Source organism: Ammospiza nelsoni, chromosome 1 (genome assembly GCF_027579445.1).
Source record: "Ammospiza nelsoni isolate bAmmNel1 chromosome 1, bAmmNel1.pri, whole genome shotgun sequence".
NCBI lineage: Eukaryota > Metazoa > Chordata > Aves > Passeriformes > Passerellidae > Ammospiza > Ammospiza nelsoni.
In genome coordinates this window covers 153947192-153965465 of record NC_080633.1, presented here as the reverse complement: position 1 = coordinate 153965465, position 18274 = coordinate 153947192, and the positions used below count along the sequence as shown (strand labels likewise).

General features: G+C 52.5%; 3 protein-coding genes and 3 pseudogenes across 3 annotated transcripts; 2 read left to right on the top strand and 4 right to left on the bottom strand.

Annotated features, from left to right (window-relative positions):
• Positions 1-614: 614 nt before the first annotated feature.
• LOC132075541 (feather keratin-like) lies at positions 615-1914 on the bottom strand. Its single transcript, XM_059476104.1, has 3 exons — positions 1874-1914; positions 1160-1294; positions 615-987 (listed from the first exon to the last, which is right to left on the bottom strand). The coding sequence occupies exons 1-3, from the start codon at positions 1912-1914 to the stop codon at positions 615-617; spliced, it is 549 nt and encodes a 182-aa protein (XP_059332087.1).
• A 3085-nt stretch (positions 1915-4999) lies between these two features.
• LOC132075475 (feather beta keratin-like) lies at positions 5000-7250 on the bottom strand. The gene is made up of 3 exons (XM_059475969.1): positions 7193-7250; positions 5542-5649; positions 5000-5358 (listed from the first exon to the last, which is right to left on the bottom strand). Exons 1-3 carry the CDS (start codon positions 7248-7250, stop codon positions 5000-5002), a joined length of 525 nt encoding a protein of 174 aa, XP_059331952.1.
• Positions 7251-7423: 173 nt separating this feature from the next.
• LOC132078263 (feather keratin 2-like) lies at positions 7424-8091 on the top strand (annotated as a pseudogene).
• Positions 8092-10999: 2908 nt separating this feature from the next.
• LOC132080070 (feather beta keratin-like) lies at positions 11000-11660 on the bottom strand (annotated as a pseudogene).
• Positions 11661-12569: 909 nt separating this feature from the next.
• On the top strand, positions 12570-14085 carry LOC132075402 (feather keratin-like; annotated as a pseudogene).
• A 2899-nt stretch (positions 14086-16984) lies between these two features.
• Positions 16985-17654, bottom strand: LOC132075341 (feather beta keratin-like). Its single transcript, XM_059475714.1, has 2 exons — positions 17527-17654; positions 16985-17342 (listed from the first exon to the last, which is right to left on the bottom strand). The coding sequence occupies exons 1-2, from the start codon at positions 17652-17654 to the stop codon at positions 16985-16987; spliced, it is 486 nt and encodes a 161-aa protein (XP_059331697.1).
• Positions 17655-18274: the final 620 nt, after the last annotated feature.

Here is an 18274-nt window from a genome sequence, read left to right as displayed (position 1 = left end):
TTTCCCTGAATAAGCCTTGGCATCTTGGAGGGTCATTTCTTCTGGGATGAGTGGAAAAAGGGTGAACACCAAACCTGAGGCCTGTTGGAGCTGATGGAAAATTGAAACTTGGATTGAGGCTGTCAGTGGTTGGAAGAAGCTTGGTAGAAGAAAGAAAAAGGAATCATGATGCAAGAAAACTTTATTGAGGCAAAAAAACCAAGTAAAAAGCAGGAGAAATAAATAAAATGGAGGTGGTCTGAGGTGGAACAGGACAAACATCAGCACAGATCCTTTCATTGCAGCAGGCCTGGCCGGAGCATCGGGGGTTTCCTGTCCCACAGTGGGAGCAGCCAGGCAGAGGTGCCCGAGGGTCTCTGGCTTGGGAGAAGGGGTTTGTTCAGAGGGGAATGGACAGAGACAAAGGGTCCATGGAGAGCAGGGAGCAGGAGAAGAGCAGGAGGCAGATGGGCCACGTTTGGGGACAGTAGGCCTGCTGCCTTGGTTGGTGCCCGCAGAGCAGGAGCTGGAAGTGCTGAGTCTGTTTGAGAATCTGATCCCAGAGATGTGTCTTCAATGCCTGAGATGAGTTCCATGGAGGGAGTGGTTGGTGTCAGGGGTGGTGCTGAGGGCCCTTAGCAGATGTAGCCATAGCCCCTTCTGCCATAGCAGCCCAGGCCTCCCAGCCCGTAGCCAAACCCACGGCCATAGCCAAGGCCATAACCAAAGCCACCAAATCCGCCAGAGATGGGCTGTCCCTGCACACTGAGCTCACTGCCCACGGCAGCCGACGAGGTGGATCCGACGGCGGTGCTCTGGGGGAAGGAGGTCATGATGGGTCCTGGCAGGGTGACCAGCACAGGGGAAGGCTGGATAACAACTCGGGAATCCTGGCATTGCAGGGCACAGGGCTCGTTGCAGCTGTTGGCCAGCGGGGTGGGTCCGCAGGGACGGCAGATGTTGTTGCAGGCCATGGGTGTTGAGTGGAGGGTGCCTGGAAGAGAGAGGGGTGAGGCCGGGTGGGGATGCAGCAGGGTGATGGAGTGTGGAGGCTGTTGTGGGGCTGTGGGGAGGCGTGAGAGCTGCTGGGGCTGGGGCTGAGCATGCTGGAAGAGAGGGGTGAGAGGTGCAGGAGCAGGAGGGTCAGGGGATTCAGGGTATTGAGGCTCACCTGGTAGTCAGCAGGAGGAGAAGGCTTGAGAAGAAGTGTTTGAGGGAGAGAGGCTCTGGGCCGGCTTTTATGCTGGTCCTGGATGGGTGGGACAGCCTTGTGCCATGGCCTTGGGGTATTTTTGAGGCAGCAGTTCTTTCGTTACTAGTGATTAATGAGGTGGGGAATGTTTTCCCTCCCACAATTTTGCAGTTCCGTGTCCAGCTCTTGTTGCTGTGTACATTTGACCTTGGCAGGAGCATTAATAATTTGGCATTTGGGTGGATGTGATTGTTCAATGTGTTTCAGCGAGGGCTTAATAAGCAACCAGGGCCCTGAAGATCTGCGATGTCATCAGTGAGATAATTTTGTGGCACTTGTGTGCTTTGGTTTGTGGGTGCCTTGTGAAGACTGGGGCTCTGTTCTGTGCCGCTGGATGTCCATCTGTCATTGTGTCCATCCAGGAATGCTGAGGGAGGTTTGAGGAGCTCCTGGGCAGGTCACTCTGGAACAGCTTGGCAAGGTCCTGGTGCCTGGAAGTTCCTTGTGATGGATGAAAGAGATTTCTTGGCCTTGTGTCTTGAGTGAGATCGAGAGACAATCTGGAAAACGAGAGCACAGTCAGGCTGAGATGTTCCAATGTTTGCTTCCATTTGTATTTTTCAAATTTACAAGACAGCATTCGCTGTCATTTAAAGTGCATTCCTTGACCTGGTTTAGAAATCCAGTAAACAAACAACAAACCTGATCCCTTTTTGCCGGGGCTGTGACCTCGATTCTCTCATTCCGCATTCAAGCCACGAGGTTTCATAACTTTTGTTCTATAAATGTTAACATCGTGTCCCTCTGAGCAAAACCTAATAATTACTAACAGACAACCAGTGTGGTCCCTCCCCTCTCATGGTTCCGGCGTGTCTTTGTGAATGATGTGATTCCACCTCCCTCTCTTGAGGCCATGCCCACCTGACCTTGGTGACAGCTTTTAATTAATTGCAAATTACAGTGACCAAATCCTGCTGCTGATGGTTCTTGCCTGGGCAGGCCGAAGACGTGACCAGGATTTTGGAGAGCTGTGGTGTCATCATTTAGGTCATCCCGTGGCCCTGGTGCGCTGTGGCTTTGTGGGTATGCTGTAAAGAGTTGTCCCCAGTTTCTCTCAGCCTTGTCAGGCCGGGCTGAGCTTTGCAGCTGTTCCAAGTATCTGGTGCTGTGTCGGGATCTCTGGTTTATCAGAGTGACCCCAAGAAAAGTTTGAAAGTCTCTTTAACCAGCTTGGCGCTTGAAGAAGGAGTCAGGGCTCTTTGGTTCTCGGTCTCAAGGTTGTTTATTGTATCTTATCTATAAAAAATTTTCTCCTGCCCTGCCGAGGTCCGCCCAAGAGGACAGTTCCAGGCACTCTGCCTCCCCCTGAGGTGGTGTTATGTCTTTATGTTATGCCTTTGCACTAAAAACTCCATACACAATGTTTACAATTACTTTCCAATACCTATCACCTATGTTAGACAGTGAGCTTCTACTCTAAACCAATCTGTAAGTGCCAACATCACAGCAGAGGATGGAGGCCAAGAAGAAGAAGAAGGAGAAAGGCTGGACATGCCCAGTTCCCTCCATCCTGCCTCCTGAACCCTCATACCAGAAACCCCAAAATCTACTTTTTCACCCCGTGATAACTTCACTATCATTCTGCTTAAACTCTTGTGGATTGCTGGTCTTCATATAAGGTTGGTAATTTGCTCCACAGGTCATAATCAAAACAAAGGTGTTTTGGGCTCCCTGCCAGGGCTTCTGAGCCCCCTGGCAGGAGTCCTGGCCGTCCTGGACTGCCAGAGGGATGTTCTGGGTTCCCACAGTGATGCCCCTTCCATCACATTCCCTCTTTCTCTGCATTTCCCCAGTCTGGAAACTCTGACATTAAACCTTGTCTTTGATGTTGGTTGTGCTCTTCCATTGCCCCTCTTGATTTCAGAGTTTTGATATCCAGGGCATTTTAGGTCCCAACTTGGGCTGAGGTGTGAGGACACTTCTCTGGTCAGTATCTGATGGTCCGAATGAGGATTTGGAGGTTGCCCAGGGTTGTTGGAGGCGAGCATTGCATGATCCTCAACAGCCAGGCAAGTCCAGGTTGTGTCAGTGGCCTGAGAAGGCTCTGAAGGGCTGGGCCCAGAGGCTTGTGGTCAGTGTCCCAAGGTCCAGATGGCAGCAAATCCCCAGGATCCAAAAATTGGATCCTTTTGGCCAACACTGAAAACCTGAGTGGTCCTGGGCATCTGCTGGAGCTCAGCAAGGACAGGAGCCAAGCCCTGATTCTTGGTGAGAGGAGTCATCCCAAATGGGATAAAATGTCCGAGTCTCAGTTGGAACAATTGTTTTCTTCTCCAGAAAAGCCTTTGTGGTTGTGGTGGAGGAGAAATGGACCAGGAGATGTCCCTGTAGCATTCTGGGAGCAGGGACCTCAAGTGTCCAGGATCTGGAATGCTGACCAAGCAGGGAGAGGTGACTTTTGCTGTCTGTTTATCACCGGTGGGGTCACATGTGAAGGGTTGTGGGCAGTCCTGGCCACCCCAGTGTGAAAATGAAGTCAATTTAGTGAATCAAAACCATTTCAGAGCCAGAAATGCTCTAAAGGAGGATTTTTCCTAGAGGAGAGGCTGAGAGCTGAGACTCCCAGCCATCCATGTGTGCAAATCTCTGAGGGCAGAGGATGAAGCTGAGGGAGCTCTGCTGTTCTCTGCAGGGCACACGTGGAGGACAAGAGGGAAACGGGAAAAGAGAAAACATGTGTCACAGACATCTTTTATGAAAAATCCTTTCCTGAGGATTTTTCCTCATGAGAAGCTGAGAGGCCTCAGGAACAAAATGTAAACATTGATTATCTGCTGCTGTGGAATGCAACAGGTGGATCTGTGATTGGTCCATGTTGGATGTTTCTAATTAATGGCCAATCACAGTCAGCTGGCTCAGACAGAAAGTCCAAGACACAAACCTTTGTTATTATTCTTTCTTTTTCTATTCTTAGCTAGCCTTCTGATGAAATCCTTTCTTCTATTCTTTTAGTATAGTTTTAATATAATATATATAACAAAATAATAAATCAAGCCTTCTGAAACATGGAGTCAGATCCTCATCTCTTCCATCATCCTAAGACCCCTGTGAACACTGTCACAAACATGGAATTCTGTGGGAAAAGCACGGATTTTTCAGTGTGAGGTTGGTCACGGAGGGGAAGAGGAGGTGGAGACTGCTGGGAAATCAAAACATGAACTGTCCATGGTGCTGGGAAACTCTGCTCTCGCTGGGCCTGCGTGAGCTGCAGGGAATGAAGCGCTTGCACTCCAGAGCTCCTGCCCAAGTGGAAAATTTTATGAGTGTTTGTTCAGAGGGCTTGGGGGTCCTGCTGGGAAGAGAGTTTGTGTGCTGGCAGAAAGAAAGTTTGAGCAGAAGAGCATTAATGTGCCAAAGCCTTTGGTATAGAAAGTGTTTAGATTGTAAAATATTTTGAAGGTTCCCCCCTTTCTCTGCTTCTTGTGCAGGTCTTGTTTGTTACTGGAGGCGATAGTTCTGTTAAATATTGCTGACATATTACCTAGAGAAAAATCTTGTGCCCCTTTTCCTGTCACCAAAGTCCTACTGAACCCTGGCACTGTGCTGGGTGAGGGTGTGAGACCACTGGGATTCAAAAAGGAAGAGGAGACATCTCAGGTTTTTCTGCAGAAAAACTTTATTGAGGCAAAAGAACAAAGAGACAAGAAAATGAAATGGAAGGGATCCAGAGTGAAGTGCAAGCAGGGCAACCATCAGCCGAGGTGCTTTGCTTGCAGGAGCTGTGGCCAGACCCAGAGCTGGTGGTGTCAGGGGTGGTGCTGAGGGCCCTTAGCAGATGTAGCCATAGCCCCTTCTGCCATAGCAGCCCAGGCCTCCCAGCCCATAGCCAAACCCACGGCCATAGCCAAGGCCATAACCAAAGCCACCAAATCCGCCAGAGATGGGCTGTCCCTGGGCATTGAGCTCAGTGCCCAGAGCAGCGGAGGAGGTGGATCCGACGGCGGTGTTCTGGGGGAAGGAGGTCATGATGGGTCCTGGCAGGGTGACCAGCACAGGGGAAGGGTCGATGATGACGTGGGAATCCTGGCATTGCAGGGCACAGGGCTCGTTGCAGCTGTTGGCCAGCGGGGTGGGTCCGCAGGGTTGGCAGATGTTGTAGCAGGCCATGGGTGTGGTGTGGAGGGTGTCTGAAAAAGCAGGAGGTAATGCAGGGTGGGGGTGAGGGTTGCAAGGGGCAGTGAGGGAGTGTGGAGGCTGTTGTGGGGCTGTTGTGCGGAGGTGTGAGGGCTGTAAAAGCTCAGGCTGAGCGTGCTGGGAGGGGCCAGGGGTGCAGGAGCAGGAGGGTCAGGGGATTGAGGCTCACCTGGTTCTTGGAAGAAGCAGGAGCGGATGGAGTCTGGAGAAGTGTGTGAGGGAGAGAGGCTCTGGGTCAGCTTTTATGCTGGTCCTGGATGGGCGGGACAGCCTTGTCCCATGGCCTTGGGGCAATTTTGAGGCAGCAGCTCTTGGCTGGCCCAACCTTGTGAGTCATGAGCTGGGGAGTGTTTTCCTTCATGCAATTCTGCAATTCCATGTCCTGCTCTTGAGGCCATGTCCATCTGACCTTGGAGGCAGCTTTCTGACAGGAGTTGGTATTTGGGAGATTAGATTGTTCAGTGTTTGTCAAGGAAGGCTTAATAAACAACCACTGCCCAGGAGATTTGCAATGTCATCAGTGAGGCCATTTTGTGGTGTAACTCGTGTGCTGTGGTTTGTTTGTGCCTTGTGAAGACTGGGAATCTGTTCTGTGCCACTGGATGTCCATCAGTCATTGTGTTGCAGCCAGGAATGCTGAGGGAGCTGCTGAGGAACTCCTGGGGACGTCACTCTGCAAAATCCTGGAAGATCCCAATGCCTGGGAGTGTTTCCTGATGGATGACAGTGAGCTCCTGGCCTTGCGTCTTCAGTGGGGTCAAGGGAGAGAATCTGGGAAACGTGAAGTTATTCTGGCTGTATTTGTCACAGTGTTATGGTCCATTTGGATTTCCTACTTTCAAACAACAAACTAATCTGTCATTTAAAATGTATTTCTTGACCTCTGTCAGAAATTTAAGAAATAAAAAACAAACGGGGCCCATCCCTTTGTTCCCAGGCTGCTCTGTGACGTCAATTCATTTATTCCGCATTCAAGCTGTAAGGTTTCACAATTTATATCCTCTGAGTCTTGGTACTATGTTCCTCTTAGCAAATAACCATTAATTACTAACAGATGGTCAACAACCTCCTCTTTCCTTCTCTGCCATCATTTGGGCATTTCTTTGTGGAAAAATCACATTCCATGTCCTTCTCTTAAGGTTGTGTCCATATCACCTTGGTGGCAGCCTTTGAGTGTGCCTTTCAGAGATGAAATTTGGGTGTTGTGGGTGCAGAATGAAGGCGTGACCAGAGCTTTGGAGAACTGAGGCCACCCTGCAGCTCTGGCTTGCCGTGGTCGGTGGGTGTGTTTGCAAAGTTCCCTCAGCCCCTCTCAGTCCTGACAAGCTGCTCTGAGCTTTGCTGCTGTTCCAAGTACCCGGTGCTGCCCCTTCCACCCCATTCCCTCTCTCCACGCAATTTCCCCATCTGTCAAAGCCTGACTGGAGACTTCACCTTTACCATCAGTCATTTTCTGAGGGTGTCTTGCTGTCCCTCTTCTCTGGGAGTTTTACAGGAATGGAAGGATTTGATATTTAGGAGTTTTGTGACCATTACCTGACTGATTGTGGAGGAGCAAGATCAGTCTCTGAACAATGTCTGATTGACAGAAAGAGGGTTTGGAAATTGTACTGGGTTTTTTGGAAGAGAGTACTGCACAAACCTCAAAAACCCAGGCAAGTCCTGGTGTCCAGTGTGGGGGCTGGAGAAGGATCTGAATGGCAGGCCACAGAAGGTTGAGGTCTGGGATTTCCTTTAAAACGGACAGAAGCTGAGAGAGCTGGGAGTTCTTTCAGGCAGGAGGCAAGAATACAAATGGGACATGTTCCCAACATGCCATGGAATGACCTTGGATGACACCCGAGTTCTCCTCAGCTTTGGCTGAACCTTCTACGTGCCCTAACATGTGGCACCAACAGCCACACACTGGTCTCTAATTGTGGCAGTTCAGAGGAGCCGCCAAGGTCAGAGGGACAGAGCCCCAAGGGAAGGACGTGAAACTGCAGAACTCCAGGAAGGAGAACACTCCCCACCTCAGGACTCAGCAGGCTGGGCCAGGCAAGAGCTGCTGCCTCAAAAATGCCCCAAGGCCATGGCACAAAGCTGTCCCGCCCATCCAGGACCAGCATAAAGGCCAGCCCAGAGCCTCTCTCCCTCACACACTCCTCCTGACCCCATCTGCTCCTGCTTCTTTCAAGAACCAGGTAAGCCTCAAGCCCCTGACCCTCCTCCTTCTTCTCCCCTGGCCCCTCTCGCAGGAGTGCAGCACACTCTGCCCCAGCAGCCCTCACACCTCCCCACAACAGCCCCACAACAGCCTCCACACTCCATCACTCCTCGTGCATCCCCACACTCCTCTGCCCTGCCTCACCCTCCCCTCTCTTCCAGGCACCCTCCACACCACACCCATGGCCTGCAACAGCCTCTGCCGTCCCTGTGGACCCACCCCGCTGGCCAACAGCTGCAACGAGCCCTGTGCCCTGCAATGCCAGGATTCCCGAGTTGTTATCCAGCCTTCTCCCGTGCTGGTCACCCTGCCAGGACCCATCATGACCTCCTTCCCCCAGAGCACCGCCGTCGGATCCACCTCCTCCGCTGCCGTGGGCACTGAGCTCAGTGTGCAGGGACAGCCCATCTCTGGCGGATTTGGTGGCTTTGGTTATGGCCTTGGCTATGGCCGTGGGTTTGGCTATGGGCTGGGAGGCCTGGGCTGCTATGGCAGAAGGGGCTATGACAACATCTGCTAAGGGCCCTCAGCACCACCCCTGACACCAACCACCCACTCCCTGGAACACATTTCAGGCATTCGGACACATTTCTGTGCCACGGCTCTAAAATCAGCTCAGCAATTTCAATTCCAGTGATGCCTTAAGGCATCTCCTGCTCTCAGGGCACCAAGCAAGGCAGTAGCCAAGGGGCCCGCCTTGGCTGCCTGCAAATATGGTCCATCTGCCTCCTCCTCATCTCCCACTCTCTTCCAGCTTTATCCTGTCTCTTCTTCTGCAAATCCCTTTTCTGAGGCTGGGGACCACTGGGAACCTTCACCATGCGGCTGCTTCTTCTAAGGAGCAGGAAGGCCTTGATGGTCTGGCCAAACCTACTGTAATCCAAGGACCTTGGCTGATGGTCGCCCTATTTGTCCCTCAGACCAGCTCCCTTCTACTGGCTGCTCATGACCTCTCACTCTTCTTTTGCCTCAATAAAATTCTCTTGCCTTGCAACCTGAGATGTCTCCTCCAACTTCTTTCTGACAAAGGAGTGCCAACGACATTTGGCGCAAATCCATGTCTCCACAATCATTTGTGGAGGATGAAAATTGTACCAGCAACTCTCTTGGAATTGGTTCTGCACTTCCACGACCCACTGGGACACACTGACACACTTTGTGTCCATCACAGAGAAGAACATCACTTTCTTAATCACAGCCTGGATACACCAATGCAGGTCTGTCCTTGATTCTGGCACAAGCCCCTCATGGGTGCTGTGTTCATTTTGGCTGGACATCAGTTGCTCCAGACCCTCATCACCTTCCAGCCCCATTTACACATACGCTCAAGCCGCTTCATGTTTTCCTTATTTTCAGGTCCCAGAGTTGAACACACAACTCCAGTCTACCCCAACCAGGGCAGAGGAGCAGAATTCCCCCCCTCACCTTCTGCCCATGACGTGGACATGAGCCCAGGAATCCAGGGAGTTTCTGGTCAGCTCATTCACACGGTGAGGCAGGTCCAGTTCTTCATCCACCAACACCCCAAGGCTTTCTCCTCTGGGCTGCTCTCAATCCACTCATTGTCCAGTCTACAGCCTTGTTTGGAATTGCTCCAAACCAGATCCTGGACTTGCCCTTGGCTGTGTTTTGCTTAATGAAACTGACAATATCCTACATTCCCAACCTGTTCCAGTCCCTCTGAATGCCATCCCTTCCCTCCAGACACCCAAACCCACTACTCAGCATGGAGTGGTCCCTGCTTTTCCTGATCATCCCACTAAATTCCAGTGTCCTGATTTCTGACAATGATTCAAAATTATAACAATCCCAACATGAGTCTGTGTGGGTCACCACTCATCCCTGTTCTCCTCACAGGGACATGGAGCCATTGTCCACAACTCTCTGAGTGAGACCATCCTGCCCTTTCCTTCTCCACCAAATTGTCCAACCAACATCCACATCTCTCCAGCTTAGAGACAAGGATGTTGTCTGGTACAGGAACAAACGACATGCACAAGTCCAGGTGCAGGATACTGGCACCTCTTCCCTCATCCACCAATTTTGGCGTGAATACCAAATCATCAAAGCTGCTGACAAGGCCAGATGGGCACGACCTTGAGAGCAGGACCATGGAATTGCAGAGCTGTGGGAAGCAAAGCATTCCCAACCTCGTGACTCACCAGGCTGGGCCAGGCAAAAGCAGCCGGCCTCAAAAATGCCCCAGTGTCATCGGCAATGGCTGGCCCAAACTTCCAGCCATGGATCATCCTTGAGGCCATGCCCTGGGTATCCCTCACCTGAGCCTTGTCTTCCTTGTTCCCAGTAACCCAGAGATTTACAGAGCTCTCCAAAATCATCAGCGCAGAGCAGGGGCAGAATCTGCTGCACCTGGACTGGAGCAATCCCAGCCATGCTGGATAAAGGCTGGGTGATGAGGGGATTGAACCCAAGGAGGAGCATTTGGGGTGATGGTGGATGAAGTATTGGACATGCCTGGCCATGTGAATGCACCAAACAGAAACCCCTCTGTGTCCTGGGCTCATCCCCAGAGCGTGGGCAGCAAGTGAGGGGGGGATTCTGCTCCTCTGCTCCACTCTGGTGAGACTGGAGATGGGAGTTCAGATCTGGGACCTGGAAATGAGGAAGACATGGACGTGCTCAGGCAGAGTGGCAGATTGTCCTGGAAGACAAAGTCAGGAGGGAGCAACAGGTGTCCAGAAAAATTGCACAGAGCACCCACGAGGGGCATGTGCCAGAGGCAGGGATAGCCCTGCATTGGTGTGTCCAGGTTTGTGTTTCAATAGCTGAAGGGTTCATGTGATAGTACACTGGAAATGCAAATTGTGTCAGTGAGTACTGGAACTGTAGAAATAATTCTAAGAGTGATCTTAGTGCACTTTTTCACCCAACCCAGTGGCCTCTACAAGCCTGGCTTAGGGCTGGGTGAGCCTGGAAGAAGCTTGGGACAAGAATGAAGGAGTCATCTGAGGTATTGATGCAAGAAATCTTTATTGAGGTAGCAGAGTGAAAACTAAGGAGCAGCCAGTGGACGGGAGCTGGTCTGAGGTGCAAGCAGGCTGAGCATCAGCCAGGCCCCTTCCTTTGCCAAGGCTTGGCCAGAGCACTGAGGCCTTCCTGCCCTGCAATGGGAGCAGCCAGGCAGAGGTGCCCGAGGGTCTCTGGCTTGGGAGAAGGGGTTTGTCCAGAGGGGAATGGACAGAGCAGAAGGGACCATGCAGAGCAGGGAGCAGGAGAAGAGCAGGAGGCAGATGGGCCATGTTTTGGGACAGCCCAGGTTGGGCCCTTGGCTGCTGCCTTGCTTGGTGCCCTGAGAGCAGGATATGGAAGTGCTGAGTCCATTTGAGAATCTTGTCCCAGAGATGTGTCCTCAGTGCCTGAGATGAGTTCCAGGGAGTGGAGGGAGTCAGGGGTGGTGCTGAGGGCCCTTAGCAGATGTTTCCATAGCCCCTCCTGCCATAGCAGCCCAGGCCTCCCAGCCCGTAGCCAAATCCACGGCCATAGCCAAGGCCATAACCAAAGCCACCAAATCCACCAGAGATGGGCTGTCCCTGCACACTGAGCTCAGTGCCCACGGCAGCGGAGGAGGTGGATCCGACGGCGGTGCTCTGGGGGAAGGAGGTCATGATGGGTCCTGGCAGGGTGACCAGCACAGGGGAAGGGTTGATGATGACGCGGGAATCCTGGCATTGCAGGGCACAGGGCTCGTTGCAGCTGTTGGCCAGCGGGGTGGGTCCACAGGGACTGCAGAGGCTGTTGCAGGCCATGGGTGTGGTGTGGAGGGTGCCTGGAAGAGAGGGAGGTGAGGCAGGGGAGGGATGAGAGTTGCAAGGGGCAGTGATGGAGTGTGGAGGCTGTTGTGGGGCTGTGGGGAGGCATGAGGGCTGCCAAGGCTGGGGCTGAGGGTGCTAGAAGAGAGGACCCAAGGGGGGAGAGGCAGGAGGGTCAGGGGATTGAGACTCACCTGGTTCTTGAAAGAAGCAGGAGCAGATGGGGTCAGGAGGAGTGTGTGAGGGAGAGAGGCTCTGGGCTGGCCTTTATGCTGGTCCTGGATGGGCGGGACAGCCTTGTCCCATGGCCTTGGGGCATTTTTGAGGCAGCAGCTCTTGCCTGGCCCAGCCTGGTGAGTCCTGAGATGGGGAGTGTTCTCCTTCCTGGAGTTCTGCAGTTTCACATCCTTCCCTTGGGGCTCTGTCCCTCTGACCTTGGCGGCTCCTCTGAACTGCCACAATTAGAGACCAGTGTGTGGCTGTTGGTGCCACATGTTAGGGCACGTAGAAGGTTCAGCCAAAGCTGAGGAGAACTCGGGTGTCATCCAAGGTCATTCCATGGCATGTTGGGAACATGTCCCATTTGTATTCTTGCCTCCTGCCTGAAAGAACTCCCAGATCTCTCAGCTTCTGCCTGTTTTAATGAAATCCCAGACCTCAACCTTCTGTGGTCTGCCATTCAGATCCTTCTCAGGCCCCCACACCTGACCCATGGACTTGCCCTGGATTGTTGAGGATCGTACAATACTCGCTTCCAAAAACCCTGGACAATTTCCAAACTCTCTTTCTGACAATCACACAATGTCCAGTGAAGTGATCTTGCTCCTCCACACTCAGCCCAAGTAAAGATCTCAAAACCCCTGAATATCAAATCCTTCCAGCCCTGTAAAACTTCCAGACAAGAGGGACAGCAAGACACCCTCAGAAAATGACTGATGGTAAAGGTGAAGTCTCCAGTCAGGCTTTGACAGATGGGGAAATTGCGTGGAGAGAGGGAATGGGGTGGATGGGGCAACACCAGGTACTTGGAACAGCAGCAAAGCTCAGAGCAGCTTGTCAGGGATGAGAGGGGCTGGGGGAACTTTCCAAACACACCCACCGACCACGGCAAGCCAGAGCTGCAGGGTGGCCTCAGTTCTCCAAAGCTCTGGTCACGTCTTCATCCTGCACCCACAAAACTCCAATTTCATTTCCAAAAGTCTCACTGAAAGGCTGCCGCCAAGGTGAGATGGACACGGCCTCAAGAGAAGGATGTGAAAATGTGAGAATTCCTCAAAGAAATGCCCAAATAATGGCAGAGAAGGAAAGAGGAGGTTGTTGACCATCTGTTAGTAATTAATGGTTATTTGCTAAGAGGAACATAGTACCAAGACTCAGAGGATATAAATTGTGAAACCTTACAGCTTGAATGCGGAATAAATGAATTGACGTCACAGAGCAGCCTGAGAACAAAGGGATGGGCCTCGTTAGTTGTTTATTTCTTAAATTTCTGACAGAGGTCAAAAAAAAATTGAAATGACAGATTAGTTTGTTGTTTGAAATTAAGAAATCCAAATGGACCATAACACTGTGACAAATACAGCCAGAATAACTTCACGTTTCCCAGCTCCGCTCCCTTGACCCCACTGAAGACACAAGGCCAGGAGCTCGCTGTCATCCATCAGGAAACACTCCCAGGCATTGGGATCTTCCAAGATTTTGCAGCGTGACGTCCCCAGGAGTTCCTCAGCAGCTCCCTCAGCATTCCTGGCTGCAACACAATGACTGATGGACATCCAGTGGCACAGAACAGAGTCCCAGTCTTCACAAGGCACAAACAAACCACAGCACACGAGTTACACCACAAAATGGCCTCACTGATGACATTGCAAATCTCCAGGGTTTTGGTTGTTTATTAAGCCTTCCTTGACAAACACTGAACAATCTAATCTGCCAAATACCAACTCCTGACAGAAAGCTGCCTCCAAGGTCAGATGGACATGGCCTCGAGAGCAGGACATGGAATTGCAGAACTGCATGAAGGAAAACACTCCCCAGCTCATGACTCACAAGGTTGGGCCAGGCAAGAGCTGCTGCCTCAAAATTGCCCCAAGGCCATGGGACAAGGCGGTCCCGCCCATCCAGGACCAGCATAAAAGCCGGCCCAGAGCCTCTCTCCCTCACACACTTCTCCAGACTCCAACTGCTCCTGCTTCTTCCAAGAACCAGGTGAGTCTCAATCCCCTGACCCTCCTGCTCCTGCACACCTGACTCCTCTCTTCCAGCACGCTCAGCACCACTCCCAGCAGCCCTCACACCTCCCCACAGCCCCACAACAGCCTCCACACTCCATCACTGCCCCTTGCAACTCTCATCCCTCCCCTGCCTCACCTCCCTCTCTTCCAGGCACCCTCCACTCAACACCCATGGCCTGCAACAGCCTCTGCCGTCCCTGCGGACCCACCCCGCTGGCCAACAGCTGCAACGAGCCCTGTGCCCTGCAATGCCAGGATTCCCGAGTTGTTATCCAGCCTTCTCCTGTGCTGGTCACCCTGCCAGGACCCATCATGACCTCCTTCCCCCAGAGCACCGCCGTCGGATCCACCTCCTCCGCTGCCGTGGGCACTGAGCTCAGTGTGCAGGGACAGCCCATCTCTGGCGGATTTGGTGGCTTTGGTTATGGCCTTGGCTATGGCCGTGGATTTGGCTACGGGCTGGGAGGCCTGGGCTGCTATGGCAGGAGGGGCTATGGAAACATCTGCTAAGGGCCCTCAGCACCACCCCTGACTCCCTCCACTCCCTGGAACTCATCTCAGGCACTGAGGACACATCTCTGGGACAAGATTCTCAAATGGACTCAGCACTTCCATATCCTGCTCTCAGGGCACCAAGCAAGGCAGCAGCCAAGGGCCCAACCTGGGCTGTCCCAAAACATGGCCCATCTGCCTCCTGCTCTTCTCCTGCTCCCTGCTCTGCATGGTCCCTTCTGCTCTGTCCATTCCCCTCTGGACAAACCCCTTCTCCCAAGCCAGAGACCCTCGGGCACCTCTGCCTGGCTGCTCCCATTGCAGGGCAGGAAGGCCTCAGTGCTCTGGCCAAGCCTTGGCAAAGGAAGGGGCCTGGCTGATGCTCAGCCTGCTTCCACCTCAGACCAGCTCCCGTCCACTGGCTGCTCCTTAGTTTTCACTCTGCTACCTCAATAAAGATTTCTTGCATCAATACCTCAGATGACTCCTTCATTCTTGTCCCAAGCTTCTTCCAGGCTCACCCAGCCCTAAGCCAGGCTTGTAGAGGCCCCTGGGTTGGGTGAAAAAGTGCACTAAGATCACTCTTAGAATTATTTCTACAGTTCCAGTACTCACTGACACAATTTGCATTTCCAGTGTACTATCACATGAACCCTTCAGCTATTGAAACACAAACCTGGACACACCAATGCAGGGCTATCCCTGCCTCTGGCACATGCCCCTCGTGGGTGCTCTGTGCAATTTTTCTGGACACCAGTGGCTCCCTCCTGACTTTGTCTTCCAGGACAATCTGCCGCTCTGCCTGAGCACGTCCATGTCTTCCTCATTTCCAGGTCCCAGATCTGAACTCCCATCTCCAGTCTCACCAGAGTGGAGCAGAGGAGCAGAATCCCCTCCTCACTTGCTGCCCACGCTCTGGGGATGAGCCCAGGACACAGAGGGGTTTCTGTTTGGTGCATTCACATGGCCAGGCATGTCCAATACTTCATCCACCATCACCCCAAATGCTCCTCCTTGGGTTCAATCCCCTCATCACCCAGCCTTTATCCAGCATGGCTGGGATTGCTCCAGTCCAGGTGCAGCAGATTCTGCCCCTGCTCTGCGCTGATGATTTTGGAGAGCTCTGTAAATCTCTGGGTTACTGGGAACAAGGAAGACAAGGCTCAGGTGAGGGATACCCAGGGCATGGCCTCAAGGATGATCCATGGCTGGAAGTTTGGGCCAGCCATTGCTGATGACATTGGGGCATTTTTGAGGCCGGCTGCTTTTGCCTGGCCCAGCCTGGTGAGTCACGAGGTTGGGAATGCTTTGCTTCCCACAGCTCTGCAATTCCATGGTCCTGCTCTCAAGGTCGTGCCCATCTGGCCTTGTCAGCAGCTTTGATGATTTGGTATTCACGCCAAAATTGGTGGATGAGGGAAGAGGTGCCAGTATCCTGCACCTGGACTTGTGCATGTCGTTTGTTCCTGTACCAGACAACATCCTTGTCTTTGTGCTGGAGAGATGTGGATGTCGGTTGGACCATTTGGTGGAGAAGGAAAGGGCAGGATGGTCTCACTCAGAGTTGTGGACAATGGCTCCATGTCCCTGTGAGGAGAACAGGGATGAGTGGTGACCCACAGAGACTCATGTTGGGATTGTTATAATTTTGAATCATTGTCAGAAATCAGAGCCCTGGGATTTATGGGAATGATCAGGAAAAGCAGGGACCACTCCATGCTGAGTAGTGGGTTTGGGTGTCTGGAGGGAATGGATGGCATTCAGAGGGACTGGAACAGGTTTGGAATGTAGGATATTGTCAGTTTCATTAAGCGGAACAAGGCCAAATGCAAGGTCCCGTGTGTGGTTTGGAGCAATTCCAAACAAGGCTGTAGACTGGACAATGAGTGGATTGAGAGCAGCCCAGAGGAGAAAGCCTTGGGGTGTTGGTGGATGAAGAACTGGACCTGCCTCACCGTGTGAATGAGCTGACCAGAAACTCCCTGGAGTCCTGGGCTCATGTCCACGTCATGGGCAGAAGGTGAGGGGGGGAATTCTGCTCCTCTGCCCTGGTTGGGGTAGACTGGAGTTGTGTGTTCAACTCTGGGATGTGAAAATAAGGTTTACAAGAAGCAGCTTCAGTGGATCTGTAAATGGGGATGGAAGATGGTGAGGATGTGGAACAGCTGATGTCCAGCCAAAATGAACACAGCACCCATGAGGGGCTTGTGCCAGAATAAAGGATGGAGCTCCATTGGTGTATCCAGGCTGTGATTAAGCAAGTGAAATCCTTCTCTGTGATGGACACAAAGTGTGTCAGTGTGTCCCAGTGGGTGGTGGAAGTGCAGAACCAATTCCAAGAGAGGTGCTGGTGCAATTTGCACCCTCCACAAATGGCTTGTGGGACATGCATTTGCGCCAAGTGTTGTTGGGATTCCTTTGTCAGAAAGAAGTTGGAGGAGACATCTCAGGTTGCAAGGCAAGAGAATTTTATTGAGGCAAAAGAATAGTGACAAGTCAGGAGCAGCCAGTAGAAGGGAGGAGATCTGAGGGACAAGTTGGGCGACCATCAGCCAAGTCCTTTTATTGCCACAGGTGTGTCCAGAGCATCCAAACCTTCCTGCTCAGCAGGCAAAGCAGCTGGATGGTGAAGGTTCCAAATGGTGTCCAGCTTGGGAGAAGGGATTTGCAGAAGAGGAGACAGGATACAGCTGAAAGGGAGTGGGAGATGAGCAGGAGGCAGATTGGCCATGTTTACATGAAGTCCAAGCTGGCCCCTTGGCTGCTGCCTTGCCCTGAGAGCAGGTGATGCCTTAAGGCATCACTGGAAAGAGAATTGCTGAGCCCATTTCAGAGGCTTGGCCTGAGATGTATCCTCAGTGCCTGAGATGAGTTCCAGGGAGCGGCTGGTTGTTGTCAGGGGTGGTGCTGAGGGCCCTTAGCAGATGTAGCCATAGCCCCTTCTGCCATAGCAGCCCAGGCCTCCCAGGCCGTAGCCAAGGCCAAAGCCACCAAATCCGCCAGAGATGGGCTGTCCCTGGGCATTGAGCTCAGTGCCCAGAGCAGCGGAGGAGGTGGATCCGACGGCGGTGTTCTGGGGGAAGGAGGTCATGATGGGTCCTGGCAGGGTGACCAGCACAGGGGAAGGGTTGATGATGACGCGGGAATCCTGGCATTGCAGGGCACAGGGCTCGTTGCAGCTGTTGGCCAGCGGGGTGAGTCCGCAGGGACTGCAGCGGTTGTAGCAGGCCATGGGTGTGGTGTGGAGGGTGCCTGGAAGAGAGAGAGGGATGAGGCAGGGCAGGGGTGTGGCAGTTGAGGGGCTTTGATGCAGGATGGTGATGGAGTGTGGAGGCTGTTTTGGGGCTGTGAGGAGGCGTGAGGGCTGCTGAGGCTGGGACTGAGCATGTTGGAAGAGAAGGGCCAGGGGTGCAGGAGCAGGAGGGTTAGAGGATTGAGGCTCACCTGGTTGTCTTCGGGAGCAGAAGGATACAGAAGTTTTTGAGGTAGAGTGGCTCTGGGCTGACTTTTCTGCCGGTTCTGGATGGGCAGGACAGCCTTGTCCCATGGCCTTGGGGATTTTGGAGGCAGCAGTCCTTGCCTGGCATTGCCTAGCATGAGGTCATGAGGTGGGGAGTGTTTTCGTTTGTGATGTTCTGCAATTCCATGTCCTGCTTATGAGTCTGTCTCCATCTGATCTAGGCAGCAGTTTTCATGGGTTGGTATTTGGCAGGATTTCACTCACAGATGTGTGTCAGGGAGGACTGAATAAACAACCAGAGCCCTGGAGCTTTGCAATGTCATCAGTGAGGTCACTTTTGGCCCTTGGCTGCTGTGGTTTTTGGGTGCCTTGTGAATACTGGGACTCTGTTCTGTGCCTCTGGATGTCCATCAGTCACTGTGTTCCACCCAGGAATGCTGAGGGAGCTGCTGGTGTCCTGGGGAATGTCACTCTGGAACAGCTTGGAAATATCCCAGTGCATAGGAGTTCTCTTCCTGATGGATGACAGATCGCTCCTGGCCTTGTGTCTTGAATGAGATCACAAGATCTCATTCAAATGTGAAGCTGTTCAGGCTGAACATGTTCCATTTTAATGCTCCACTTGGATTCCTCAAATTCTATTTCCAACACACTCTTATTTATATGTGAAGTGAATTCCTTGACCTCATTCACAAATCCAATAACAAACAACAAACAAGGCCCAATCCCTTTGTTCCTAGGCTGCTC